This window comes from Eleutherodactylus coqui, chromosome 7 (genome assembly GCF_035609145.1).
Source record: "Eleutherodactylus coqui strain aEleCoq1 chromosome 7, aEleCoq1.hap1, whole genome shotgun sequence".
NCBI lineage: Eukaryota > Metazoa > Chordata > Amphibia > Anura > Eleutherodactylidae > Eleutherodactylus > Eleutherodactylus coqui.
This window is the reverse complement of record NC_089843.1, coordinates 217,143,761-217,159,060: the sequence shown is the minus strand read 5'-3', so window position 1 is coordinate 217,159,060 and position 15,300 is coordinate 217,143,761. Positions and strand designations below refer to the sequence as shown.

General features: G+C 41.0%; 1 protein-coding gene across 7 annotated transcripts in view; it reads right to left on the bottom strand.

Moving 5' to 3' along the window:
- Positions 1-15,300, bottom strand: part of ARHGAP24 (Rho GTPase activating protein 24) — a 534,686-nt gene that overhangs the window by 30,302 nt on the left and 489,084 nt on the right. For all 7 annotated transcript variants that reach the window (XM_066574360.1, XM_066574367.1, XM_066574365.1 and 4 more), the window contains one exon: positions 1,696-1,903. In XM_066574360.1, coding sequence (XP_066430457.1) covers positions 1,696-1,903 — 208 coding nt within the window. The remainder of the gene's footprint in view (positions 1-1,695; positions 1,904-15,300) is intronic.

The window sequence follows — 15,300 nt, the reverse complement described above, 5'->3', positions numbered from 1 at the left end:
TAGCAAACAGTCAGAGATCTCTTGCCACAAAGCCATTTTGTCACATGGTGATAGTTTGTACACCTGGGTCTTGTGGCACTATACACTTTATGGGATGCATCTCTGCAGGCGTGGGTTGATTTAGCTGGCTGTTGTGTGGATTGGTCCAGCCAGCTAATCACTTGGGGTCTGTGCACATAAATACCAGCCCCTTTTGTTAGACGGTGCTGGTCATTATACATATCTCATTATTTCCTTTCAGAACCCTGGTGATTGCATGCATGCAGTTCTCTTTGGTTTATGTCTGAATTCCCCTCAGTCTGTAGGTGTGCAGATGTCCCGGCAGTGTGAACTAAAGGTACATTTACACACACTGATGAGCGCTCAAAATTCATCAGAAACTGACAGTTTTGAGTGATCATTTTGCATAGGTACTAATGGGCTAGTCAGCCCATTAATACTTCAGTGCATGTATTTAGAGAACAGTGGGTGGTCTGTTCTCTAAATACTTCGCTATTGCTCTACAGCAGGACAGAGGTTGTTAACAGCTGTTAAAGAATGTTATCAGGGCTGCCCATGGAAAAGTCAGTGTGCGGTCCCTCTTATCAGGGATGAGGATTTCATGCGGACGTGAAGTCAGCGATGGACGAAAAGTGCATGGTAAGTGCACAATGGGCACACATTTACACACAGAGATTATCGATCAAAAGATGGCTTTTGAGCGAATTTTGATCGATAATCATTGTTTGCAAAATGGCCTTTAGTCCTGCTTGGCCAATGTCTGAATCGCTTGAACTAACTTCTGCTTGGTTCATGTCTGAATCCCTTGAATTAAGTCCTGCTTGGTTCATGTCTGAATCCCTTGATTTAAGTCATGCTTGGTTCATGTCTGAATCACTTGAACTAAGTTCTGCTTGGTTCATGTCTCAGTCCCTTGAACTAAATTCTGCTTGGTTCATATCTGAATCTCCTGAACTAAGTTCTGCTTGGTTCATGTCTGAATCTCTTGAATTAAGTCCTGCTTGGTTCATGTCTGAATCCCTTGATTTAAGTCATGCTTGGTTCATGTCTGAATCACTTGAACTAAGTTCTGCTTGGTTCATGTCTCAGTCCCTTGAACTAAGTTCTGCTTGGTTCATGTCTCAGTCCCTTGAACTAAGTTCTGCTTGGTTCATGTCTCAGTCCCTTGAACTAAGTTCTGCTTGGTTCATGTCTGAGTCCCTTGAACTACCGGTAAGTTCTGCTTGGTTCATACCTGAATCTCTTGAATTGTGTCCTCCTTGGTTCATGTCTGAGTCCCTTGAACTGAGTTCTGCTTGGTTCATGTCTGTATCCTTTGAATTAAGCCATGCTTGGTTCATGTCTGAATCCTTTGAACGAAGTCCTGCTTGGTTCATGTCTTAATCCCTTGAACTAACTTCTGCTTGGTTTATGTCTAAATCCTTTGAACTAAGTCATGCTTGGTTCATGTCTGAATCCCCACTATAGGTTAGTGTAAGCCCGTGTCGGAACTATGTCCCAGTTGGAGTTTGCTGTGCTTCATGCTGCTCTGGCCCTGTCTGGTGTTCCCTGACACTTACTCTATTCCCACCTATGGCAAGTTAGCTTTACCCAAAGTTCCTGTGTGAGGCCGTCCTTATCAAGACATTGAATATTTCGTAGTAGTAATAGCAAATCTGTCATGTATATACTGCACAAAACTTAGCTGTAAAATACCTGTCGAAGGATGGCTTTTCCCCGCAATCAAAGGCGTCTTGTAATTCCTTCACCAGGTTAGCCTGTCCAGGCAGTCGAAATAATCCTTCCTCCGTTAGCCCTCTCTGCCGGATGAAGTCCACACACTGCTCCACCAACAAGGGGGCCAGGTGGGTGCCATATCGCTTCTCATATCGTACAGTGTCTTCAAGCTTCTGGCCGAAGATGCCTTGGGAAAAAAGGAATTGGAATGTAAATGATGTACAAAATATGATGTAAAGTACTTTAGAAAAGCTTTCTAATCATTGCATGGAACCAAACGAACACTAGCATGTACAAATGGGAATAGAAGCAAAGAAATCCATAATTTACAATATCTAAACTGTTGACTAGAAACAAAATAGACTGCAAGAAGGAAATGAATGATTTCAACAGAAAAGTCTCGGAAGGATTTATTGCATTATTGATGTATATGACTTGAAGGTTATCTAAAAACTGATGACTCCAGTACATTCTACATATGGTTTACCTGAAGGGTGCATTTACTGACTCCATTGGAATAAATGGTGATTTCCTGGGAATCTACTCATACCTGCCACGAAGTGACAAATGACTTTGAGAATGCCCTTCTGTAGACAAGACGGGAGATCTGGGCTACTGAGACGGCCTTAGCTAATAAGTGATGCCCCTTACTGAACCTTTCAACCCCTTGCTAAAGGTTATGTGATGAACTCAGTTTCCGTAAATACTATAATCACTATTTGACAGCCTGTGTCAGTGTAAAGTTCTCAGAGACTGTGTAAGCCATAAATCACCCACTAACATATATAGGAATATCTGTTATTTAGATCCTTGTACCGTGGCCAGCTGCCAGGTCAGCATTAAACCCTCACCGGATTAAGTTCTACTTCCATGTTTTATAGAATGGAGGTTTAACACTGTCACGATAGCAGTACCTAAATAAAGAGCCCCCCCCCCTATTATACAGCTGAAGTGATGTCCCAAAAGTAAGACCCCACCTATCATTGGAATACCACTTTAGATTGTATGTTGATCATTGGAACCTGTTTTTTTCTTCAATTGAAGGAAATTAAACAAAAGCCTTGATTAAATATCCTACTATCTTGTATAAACAGCTCCTGTGCAGATCTATGTCATTTCATGGTTATCCTATCTGTATCCATTTAGTTGGCACAACTCTCGGACACTTTATGGATCAGCCCTCTCCATGTGGTTCGTTTTGTACGGCTTCTTTCAGTTCAATCATCTGCATGTTGGTGTCGGCTTTGATAGTATCAAGCCAGTGCGTTCTTTGGTGGCCGGGTCTTCTTCTGCCGCTGACCACTCCAAGCATGGTCAAGGTTTCTAATGAATTAGCTCACATTATGTGGCCGAAGTAGGAGAGTTTCTGTTTTGTAATTTAGCCCTGGATTGAAAACTTTAGGACTCTTGGACTTTTTTATTTGTGATATTGGCCTCCAAGGAATTTCCTCCAGCACCAAAGTTTGAAGGCATCGATCTTCCTCCGGTTCGTTGTCTTCAGTGTCCAATTTTCACAGCTGTACGTTGTGATTGGGAAGATGATTGCATCGACTATCCAGCATTATGTTGCAATGCTTATGTCTTTGTTTTTCTAGATCTTATCCATACTTAACCTTGGCTGTGACCTAGTACGATACGTCGTTTTATCTCAGGTCCTGATTCTCCATTGAGGTCAATTTTTGAACCCAGGAAGATGAAGTCTGGAACTGCTTCGATTTCTTCATTGTTGATTTTGATTTTCCCCGTACCGGTACCGGCTGTTATCATGACCTTAGTGCTCCTGATATTCAAGTATAGGCCGGCTTCTTCACTTTCTTCTTTAACTTTTAGTATGAGTTCTTCAATATCTTGGCAACTACAAGTGAACCTATGTAAATTCTCACCCTGAAATGAAGTGTTTTTGAACTCATCTGGCTGCTCTTCTTGCTAACCTATGGACTCTAAACCGGGCAGAAAGAAAGGATGATATTGAAAAAAAGGATTGCTGGGAAAGTCTACACCTTTTTACAAATCTGTGAAGGTCCCATGATCAGCAGCACTATGAGTGTTCACCAAGAGAGGACCTATTTTCTGAATTTCTCATTCTGTGTGTTCACTACTGATACCGGCCACTTAAGTGAAGTCTCTCAAAATTCACAAATTGGAAGAGGAAATATTTTAAAAAATGCTTTCTCCTTACTTTAATATTAAGGATTACTAAGCTAAAATAAAACATTTAACTAGAGCTTACAACATAAGTACCCGGTTCCATTACATGAACAGCACAGTAAATGATTGGTAAGTGCAATTTTTTGTAAAGGGACTAAGGCCTTAGTCAGACGGGCGTTTTTTTTGCGCGATTTGCGCATGCGCATGCGTCCGGCGATTTTATAAAACCATTGCTTTGCAATGGTATCGGACACATGAGCGCTTTTTATGCGCTCATCCGATAAATTATAGAACAGAAATCGCAGATCGCACCTATCTGCGATCTGCGATTCCTGTTCTCTTCTCTATATGCGCTCAATGGGGCCGGCGACAGCAGCGCCGACCCCATTGAGAACATATAGAAGACAAATCATTCTTCTCTGCCACAGCTGTAACAGCTGTGGCAAAGAAGAACAATGTTTGCCCATTGAATTCAATGGAGCCAGCAATACAGCCGGCTCCATTGAAAGCAATAGGCTGCCGGCGTGCGCGGGATGAATTGTCGGGAAGGGCTTAAATGTATAAGCCCTTCCCTGCAATTCATCCAGAAAAGTGTTAAAATAAAAAAAATATACATACTCACCTGCTCCCAGCAGCCGAAGTTCCGCGCGGCCGGCCTGCAGTGGGTGTGAAGGGGGTGTGAGTCAGACCTGCCCCCTGATTGGCTCAGCGCTGAGTCTGACTCACACCCCCTTCACACCCACTGCAGGCCAGCCACGGGGAACTCCGACTGCCGGGAGCAGGTGAGTATGTATATATTTTTTATTTTAACACTTTTCTTGATGAATTGCAGGGAAGGGCTTATATATTTAACCCCTTCCCGACAATTCATCCCACACTCGCCCGCAGCGCATTGCTTTCAATGGAGCCGCTGTATTGCCGGCTCCATTGAATGCAATGCGCTGGACAGCTCCGGCCCGTTTCTAATGAAACGCGGCTAGGAGCAGATTTTCGGGCGATTTTCGGGCACCGGTCACGCGATTTGCGGATGCGCGTCCGTCATGCGATCCGCAAATCGCGCGAAAAAACGCCCGTCTGACTAAGGCCTAATAGTCCTTTGATAATATAAATGGTTTTGTAATATACAAAGATACAGTGACATATTTTTAACCCACTTGTACCCAGTAGAAGTACATCTTCAAGGGTTGTAAAATAAGAACATATTGAAGGCCTTTTTCTTGGCAGCGATGTCAGCCTGACTCAGCGTTTGACTTTGAAGAGCCATTCAGACAAGTCAAAGAAGATCAAGATCTGTAGAGGTTCAAGCTGTGACATATGTCCGCACATCATTTATTTCAGCAGGCTGGAAAGCTGCTCTTTAAAATGTGGAAACAGTCCCACAACTTTGTTGCTTAACTAAGCCTTTCAGTATCCATAAGTAGCAAAAGTGCTTACAGCTGAACGGAAAATAATAATATGCATCCCATGACCAAGTGGCCGGGCAAAGGACAGATTAAGTATTAACAGGAACACTTCTAACAGCTCTGGCAAGTGAGCCAAGATCTCCACAATCATTTGCTGACCCTTCCATGCATAGTCCTTACAGATATATTGTAGGGACTCAATTTATATAAGGCTCTTCCATTGTGTCCTCTTTATAAATAATCTGATTGAGGGCTCCTTCACACTGGCGAGGGCAATATTGGGCAATCCTTCTGAAAACCCTTGGAGGTTCCCTTCATCCCCGTCATGGCTGTCACAGCCGCTGCAGGAGATCGCGATCTTCTCCCACTGTTTTCAATGGCGCTGGCGCCGCTGCCGGCCCCGTTGAGAACATGTGGAAATCCCTGAAAAGCGACAGCCTCACATCCCTGCAGGGCTAAGGGAATCCCCTGCTGCAGCTGTCACAGCCATGGTAGGGGATCACAATGTTCTCCCATTTTTTCAATGGAGCGATATCGTAGAAAGATAGGACATACTGCGATTTTTTTTCATGTAGCACTGCATGAGTGAAAACATTGCAAATGAGAATGAAACCATTGAAAATCATTTTCTCTCACTTCGTCAGAAAATCGTGTGATTTTCTCGCCAGTGTTAAGGAGCCCTAAGAAATATATATTCCAGGGCGTTGACATTTGAAAATATCTAAAATTATATAAACAGTGACACCTTGGGTTAACCCCTTAGTGACGGAGCTATTTTGCTTTTTTCCATTTTTGTTTTTTCCTACTCCCTTTTAAAAAATCGTAGCTCCTTAATTTATCCATCGACGTCGATGAATGAGGGCTTGTTTTTTGTGGGATGAGTTGTAGTTTTCAATGGCACTATTTATTGTACCATATAATTTACTGAAGAACTTTTAAAAAATTCTAAGCGGAGAGAAATGGAAAAAAAACGACATTCCACCATCTTTCTGTGCGTCCTGTTTCTACGGCGCACAAACTGCAACAAAAACGACCTGATACTTTTATTCTATGGGTCAGTACGATTACTACGATACCAAACTTATATAGTATTGTTTTTGCTGTAGTACTTGTATTTTTTTTTAAAGATATTTAATTTTTTTCAATTATTTTCTGCGGTCATTTTGTGCGCGCAATAACTTTTTGTATTTTTCCATCGATATAGTTAAGCAAGGGCTCATTTTTTGCAGGATGTCCTGTAGTTTCCGATAGTATTAATTTGGAATTCATACGACTTTTTGATCGCTTTTTATTGCATTTTTTCTGGGAGACAGGGTAACTAAAAAAATGCATTTCTGGCGTTCTTTATTTTTTTTTCCGGACGACGTTCACTGTGCAGAAAAAATAATGCGCTACTTTGATAGATCGGACTTTTACGGACGCGGCGATACCAAATACATATTTTTATTTTATGATTTAGATTTTTTAATAATAGATATGGCAAAAGGGGGGTGATTTAAACTTTTATAACTTTTTTTTTTAACAATTAAAAAAACTTTATTGATTTTTTTTTTACTTTACTTTGAAGTCCCCCTGGGGGACTTTAACATGTGATGCTTTGATGGCTCCTGCAGTATGACGTAATGCTATAGCATTACGTCATACTGCTTTTTGACAGGCAGTCTATCAAGCCACCCTGTGTGGATGGCTTGATAGGCAGTCTGTTAAGGCAGCCCTGGGGCCATTCATTAGGCCCCTGGCTGCCATGACACCTGCATGGTTCCCCCGATCTCACCGCGGGGGGGGCGTGCGGGACCCCCGAACAGTGTTCGGGGGATTTAAATGCTGCTGTCAGAATTGACAGCGGCATTTAAAGGGTTAATAGCCGCGAACGGCCGAGCGCGGCTATTGCCCGCGGGTGTCAGCTGTAATAAACAGCTGACGCCCGCGCTGTATGGAGGGAGATAGCGCCGCTACCTCCCTTCATACATGTCCTGCAAAATATTTTTTATTTTTTTACTACAGCTAGGGATTATTTTCAGGGAAGGGCTTATATTTAAAGCCGGCGTCCTATATATATATATACACACATACATATATATACACATATACACACACATATTATATATATATATATATATATATATAAATGTGCACTGGAACTTTAAGAAAAGAACCACATTCCATTGCGCAGTTTTCTTATGTGATGTCCCCTGAAAGTAACGGCACATTTTATTTTCGGCAATGTCCTGAAATCACTTTAGTCAACTGAAAATTAATCTGTTAATCTCAGACTCCAAATTCTGCACATTCCATGAGTGAGTGGGGGAGGGGGAGCATCTGCGGGAACCTGTCCCTGATTGGTGGCTCACGTAGCTTGCAAAGTCTTTCACCGAATAGTTTATCCAAACTAGATCAGACGGTGGACATAAACACACTTTCCCTGGAGGCTGGAAGGCGAAGCCGGTCCTACGTGTTCAGCCTCCCCAGTTGTGGCACTGCAGGGCCGCTCTCACACAGGTGCGCCATTTTCGAACAGCATTTTTTTAAGACAGCCCATCGTTGTGACGGGCGATGAGGTGCTTTAAAAAAAAAACAAAACGTAAACACGCGAAAATAATGCAGACAGCGCGCCGCGCTAATTGCGGTGAAAGCGTCCTGCGTGAGCGCAGAGTACATGCTGAGGATTCTCTGCAGCAGAAAGTCCACAAAGAATCGGTAGTGGAAGCTCCTCGCCAAACGCTGCAGATTGTGGCAAGGACTTCGCCATGGATTTCACCAGCTCATTAAGAAGGATTGAAAGCCGCTGCGAAATTCAGCAGCATATAAGATAATAGAAATACGGATGCATTTGGGCGCTGTTTGTGCACGCAAAAATTGAGTGTGCCAAACACGGAGAATAGAACCCTGTGATTCCAATCGCTTCGCTCTCTTTGCGCATTTCTCAGGTGTGTCGTGCGGAAAAAAACAGGACCCGCTCTATTTTTCCTTATATTTGTACACCAAGGGTGCCCATAGTGGTTCATGGGAGTGTGCGAATGCGCGTGCAAAATGCAGGAACATGCGCAATTCAGTAATAAACAGAAAACACCTGGCCTTCATTACGCTAAATAGCCTGTTAAATCAGGGAGGAGCTGTTTGTACGTGCATGTGAACAGGCCAGTGTGCGCAAAAGGTACGGTACAGGCTACGAGAAATCGTTCAGTCATTCACATTCGCTGCATAAGTGAATGAACGATCGGTATTTAATCGGAATGATTAGTGAATGAGCCAACGATACTTTTTATGCTGCATAAAATGAATGATGAACGAAAAGCGAACAATTCAAAGTTAAAGGGGGTTTAAGAAGCAATGATAATTATGTATTACCGTGTTTCCCCGAAAATAAGACAGGGTCTTATATTAATTTTTGTTCAAAAAGGTTACACTTTTTTACATGTATAGCTGCCTGGACACTATTTAAATTGACTTTTTTAATTAACTGTTAGCAGGGCTTAATTTTGGAGTAGGGCTTATATTTCAAGCATCCTCAAAAAGCCTGAAAAATCATTTTGCATCCTCAAAAATTCTGGAAAATCATGCTATGTCTTATTTTCAGGGAAATGGGGTATTAGTGCTAAACTTTATGCTGTTTGCCCTTAAAGGGATATACCTGAATCTGCTAAGAATGTTTCCTCATAGAGTAGTTGTCAAGATCTCTGCTTGCAAGCATTGAATAGGAACCTTAATTGTTTACTTCAAGCAGATGAATATCTATCCTGTTCATGGGATGAGCTGATAACAGCTACAGTAGAGCTATAAGATATAAGAGCCGTGTCTTATGGAAGTCTACTACCTACACGCCATAAGCCAGCCGAACCAAGATTGCTATATGGTCAATGGATGTCTTGCACTAGAATGGTAGAGATAGAGTTTCCCAGCTTATATAACCATGTGGTGGTAACGTACAATTATATGTCAGTACTGCACAGAGCCACCTGACTGCACTACCATATCCATCATTATACTGCATGGTGGGTCCTCATTGGTGGGTAGATGATGGGCAGGTTTTATCATACTATATATGTAATATATATTAAATGTATCTATCTATCTATATATATATTATGATAAAATCTGTCCCCAATATTAGATTTAACCATTTCTGGTAAAACACACTGGCACAGTCTCTATCCCCGTGCGCTCTGAATGCCGCCGGCTGCCCCTTCTTCACAGCTGAATGCAGTAGACACAAGTACTTGCTCCTAGGCTCTGAGGGATCTTGGCTTTGCTCCCCATCCTTTGAAAGGCTGCTTTATATTTGCATGCCATAATTGCTGGATGTTTTCTTTTCACCTGTTTGAAAAGGTCACGGCTCAGCAAGCCCACTCGGCTTTGATGCAAGCATCGACTTAGCCATTCCTTCAGCCAGAATTTAGATAACATGACAAGAAATAAAAGCCGCGGCTAAGAAGAGGAATATAATAAACCATTTACAAAGACGCTAAGAAGATTTGAGATTCTGCACCCATTTACTCCATCGCCACTTCATGAGATCTCCTTTCTTGGACCATTAATTTTAGCTGGCTGTCCCCCTTTTTTTTGGCATAAAGACAATATTGGATCCTAGAGAACGAAAATGGGATAACAGAGAAGTAAGCAGTCACCCAACCAGTTAAAGTACGTAATGGCGGGGCAGGGATTCATGGTTTTGGTAGCGATAGAGAAAGAGAGCTAGTGAGAGAAAGAGAGAAAAAGAGAGCGATAGTGAAAGAGAGATAGAAAGAGAAAGAAAGAGAGAAAAGGAGGGAAGGGAACGAGACAAAAAGAGAGAAAAAAAGAGATAGCAAGAGAAAGAGAGAGAGAAAAGGAGGGAGAGAGAACGAGACAAAAAGAAAGAGAGCTAGAGAGAGAGAAAGAGAGAGAGAGAAAAAGAGAGCGATAGTGAAAGAGAGATAGAAAGAGAAAGAAAGAGAGAAAAGGAGGGAAGGGAACGAGACAAAAAGAGAGAAAAAAAGAGATAGCAAGAGAAAGAGAGAGAGAGAGAGAGAGAAAAGGAGGGAGAGAGAACGAGACAAAAAGAAAGAGAGCTAGAGAGAGAGAGAGAGAGAAAAAAAGAGAGCGATAGTGAAAGAGAGATAGAAAGAGAAAGAAAGAGAGAAAAGGAGGGAAGGGAACGAGACAAAAAGAGAGAAAAAAAGAGATAGCGAGAGAAAGAGAGAGAGAGAAAAGGAGGGAGAGAGAACGAGACAAAAAGAAAGAGAGCTAGAGAGAGAGAAAGAGAGAGAGAGAGAGAGAGAAAAAGATCAATGGAAAATTGGCCTGCAATGCCAACCCTGGGCACTGCAGTGGGAACAGAGCTGTCTGCTTCCGGCAGAAATCAACTCTATACACAAGCCTGTTGAACTGCTAATCGGTGGGGGTCCTGACTTGTGGACCCGTGCTGATCTACTATTCAAGGCCTATCTTGAGGATAGGCCATCCATAGCTTGCAGCTGGATCCCCCTTTAAGGAAATAGTCTATGGTATGTTTAATATGGGATGTCAGAGCCTCCGTGTGTACCGTATTACTTTCTCAGAAATCATTGCTTTAGGAATGGGGCTTCCTACTAGCATTGCCACAATATCAGTAGCCAAGATCTTGAGATGTTGGACCACAAATATGGGTCTTCATAGGGATGTTGCTACGATGAAGCAAAAACAAAGCTTGTGAACAAGGCAGCATGTACTTTGTGAAGCTTTTGGTTATACACCAGAGTGCGCTGACCATGAAGAACCGGCTCAACAGAGAAATACAAGACATGGATGGATACAATTTGGAGTTCACCCTGTTCTAACAGTAAAGCAACTTAAAACCACTTTCTTGGATCCTGATGGTGATGAATGTCATATGTGTGAGTGACAAGAGGGGGTCTGGACATTCGGGGAAACTTAGAGTATATTCTTAGGTCTGTTTTGTAACTGAGTATAAGTGGGTGGGGATCTACATCAGACCGTAGCACTAACCTAATGTTAACTGTTGGCCAACAAGAAGAAATAATATTTGCTACTCAAGACAACCTGGTTTGGAACGAGACAGATATATATTAACTACCATTAAAGGCACTGACAGGCGATGTGAAGAACGACTATATCTGGGCAATGTACCTTCTCAAGGGGTGGGCTGTACCCTAATATATCAGGCAGTAAGTGAGCAGTCAATTCTTGAAGTTGATGTGTTGGAAGGGGGGGGGGGGGGGGGTAATGAAGAGGCTATAACCTGTGAGTTTCTACTTTTGTTTTAATGTTATTTTATAGTTTTAGTCTGATGTTGTTCCTTTGAAGGATTAGCAGATCAGGTGAGGTGAGCACAACGGGACGCTCCCTTGCGAGAAGCGAAAGGCCATAAGAGGTTATATTAGTTGTGGCGAACCGTGTATCGGGATACATGTGATTGGGTGCATTACAGCCGCTACAGTGTCCCTGATTTTAGCGCCTGGCGGAACCCAGAGTTGACCCATGGCCTGATGGTGGTAAGCTGAGCCTTGAGTAAGTGTCGGCTTTCCCTGTTTTTTTTCCCAAACCAGCAGCTCCATGTGATACAACCGGTAGAAGCATCTTAGAAGCAGGGGAAATGGGCAAGCGGCTTTAACCCTTTCCAATCCACTGTCTGACGTCCAAAGACATTCTGATTGAAGCCTGTACAGCTCCGATGTCGGAAGACATCCGGCAGGGTATTCTTACTGTAGATTACTGGCCGCTCTGTTGTCGGGGGCCTCTCCAGCATGTCCCATACCGCAGTATTGGCTCTAGCCAGCAGATGGCGCCATTGTATAATGGCAAGCAGAGAAAGCCCCCTAGGAAACCCTGAATCCAAAATCGGATTGCAAAGGGTTAATAAGGGCCAATTTGTGATGGCAAAACTATTGCATCTCCAAAATGGCAGGTCTTGTGGGGAGTCCCGGATTTGTAGTGGCTAGTGCCTACCAAAATTACTCCAAGGAAAGACATATTGAAAGTGGGGATAGAGCCATGGATGCCCAAGGCTCATTGAAGTGAATAACTAGCTTGTTTGGTCTGATCCCACAGAAGAGTTACAAATTGCTTAAAATGATAATGCTGGCTATGATAAAAAGTTTTCAGGGCATGTGATCATCACAGCTTGCTGAAAACAGTGACCTGTAGTTGCAGACCAGTCAGGTGCCCATATGGATACCTGTCCACCACTACAGATGCCTCCAATGGGCATTTGAGCAGCAGAACGAGACCATAGAGCAATGCAAGAAGGTCTGATGAATCAAGTCTTTTTCTTTTACATTATGTAGATGTCTGTTTGCATCGTTTGCCTGGGAGAGATAGCAGAATGCACTATGGAAAGCCGAGCAGCTGGTAGAGACATTTGGATGCTGTAGGCAATATTCTGTTGGGAAGACTAGGGTCCTGGCATTCGTGTGGATTGTACTTTGACATGTACCACCTACCTGAATAATGTACAACCCTGCATGGCAACAGTATTCCCTAACAGAATCCTCTTTCAGCAGGATACATGCTGACACATTGCAAAAATTGTTTGGCGGGGTGGCGAGTGGTGGTGGTGGTGGTGGTGGTGGTGGGGGGGGTTGAGTAGTATGACCAATAGTTCAAAGTGTTCAGTCCTTCAAATTTCCCAGATCTCAATCCAATGAAGCACCTGTGGGACATATGGGAAGAGCAAGTCCTATCTATGATGGTCCACGCCACATTTACAGGATGTAAAGGATGTGCTGCTAATGCCTTAGTGCCACATTCTATCCATCTATCTATCTATCTATCTATCTATCTATCTCATATCTATCTATCTCATATCTATCTATCTATCTATCTATCTCATATCTATCTATCTATCTCATATTTATCTATCCATCTATTTATCTATCTATCTATCTATCTATCTATCTATCTATCTATCTATCTATCCATCTCATATGTATCTCTCTATCTCATATCTATCTATCTCATATCTATCTCATATCTATCTATCTATCTCATATCTATCTCATATCTATCTATCTATCTCATGTCTATCTATCTATCTCATATCTATCTATCTCATATCTATCTATCTATCTATCTATCTCCTATCTATCTATCTATCTATCTATCTATCTATCTATCTATCTATCTCATATCTGTCTATATCATATCTATCATCTATCTATGTATCTCATATCTATCTATCTATATCTATCTATCTATCTCATATCTATCATCTATCTATCTCATATCTATCATCTATCTATCTCATATCTATCTATCTATCTCATATCTATCTATCTATCTATCTATCTATCTATCTATCTATCTATCTATCTATCTATCTCCTATCTATCTATCTCCTATCTATCTATCTATCTATCTATCTATCTATCTATCTATCTATCTATCTCATTATCTATCTATCTATCTATCTATCTCATATCTATCTATCTATCTCATATCTATCTATCTATCTCATATCTATCTATCTATCTATCTATCTATCTATCTATCATCTATCTATCTCATATCTATCTATCTATCTCCTATCTATCTATCTATCTATCTATCTATCTATCTCATATCTATCTATCTCATATCTATCTATCTCCTATCTATCTCATATCTATCACATATCTATCTATCTATCTATCTATCTCATATCTGTCTATATCATATCTATCATCTATCTATGTATCTCACATCTATCTATCTATATCTATCATCTATCTATCTCATATCTATCTATCTATCTCCTATCTATCTATCTATCTCCTATCTATCTATCTATCTATCTCCTATCTATCTATCTCCTATCTATCTATCTATCTATCTATCTATCTATCTCATATCTATCTATCTATCTATCTATCTATCTCATATCTATCTATCTATCTCATATCTATCTATCTATCTATCTATCTATCTATCTATCTATCTATCTCATATCTATCTATCTATCTCCTATCTATCTATCTATCTATCTATCTATCTATCTATCTATCTATCTATCTATCTATCTATCTATCTATCTCCTATCTATCTATCTATCTATCTATCTATCATCTATCTATCTCATATCTATCTATCTATCTATCTATCTCATATCTATCTATCTCATATCTATCTATCTCCTATCTATCTCATATCTATCACATATCTATCTATCTATCTATCTATCTATCTATCTATCTATCTATCTATCTCATATCTATCTATCTATCTATGTCATATCTATCTATCTATCTATCTCATATCTATCTATCTCATATCTATCTATCTCCTATCTATCTCATATCTATCACATATCTATCTATCTATCTATCTATCTATCTATCTATCTATCTATCTCATATCTATCTATCTATCTCATATCTATCTATCTATCTATCTATCTATCTATCTATCTCATATCTATCTATCTATCTATCTATCTCATATCTATCTATCTATCTATCTCATATCTGTCATATTTTATATGGTAACTAACTTTTCAATGATTAGATGAAATATTATCAGTTAGTACATACAGTTTGCAGAATACAGATACAAGTGTAGTCACATGCAGTAATGCTAGAGTTGGATTAAACTAAGTATAGGAGGTTAAATAGGAGTTCATAGTATCAAAAGACTGATATATGCACATACAGAAAACTATTTGCACCGCATAATAGATAACAGTATCAAGTAGACATTAAATCCATCCATCGTGCGATTCTCATATTACATTCATGTCTCCTGTATGGCAATCAATGCGCAGAAGCTACAGCTCTCTGTAAATGGATATTTGGTGGTATGAATAAGTCTTTCAATGATATTTTAAGGTTTTGAATTGAATTCCTGCATACCATGATTGTGTACAGTAAATAGTTCCACCTGTGGGGCATCAAACAAGTATTAAACAAGTCTTAAAGGGGTTGTCCCGCGCCGAAACGGGTTTCTTTTTTTTTCAATAGCCCCCCCGTTCGGCGCAAGACAAACCCGATGCAGGGGTTTAAAAAAAAAACAAAAACGGATAGTACTTACCCGAATCCCCGCGCTCCGGTGACTTCTTACTTACCTTGTGAAGATGGCCGCCGGG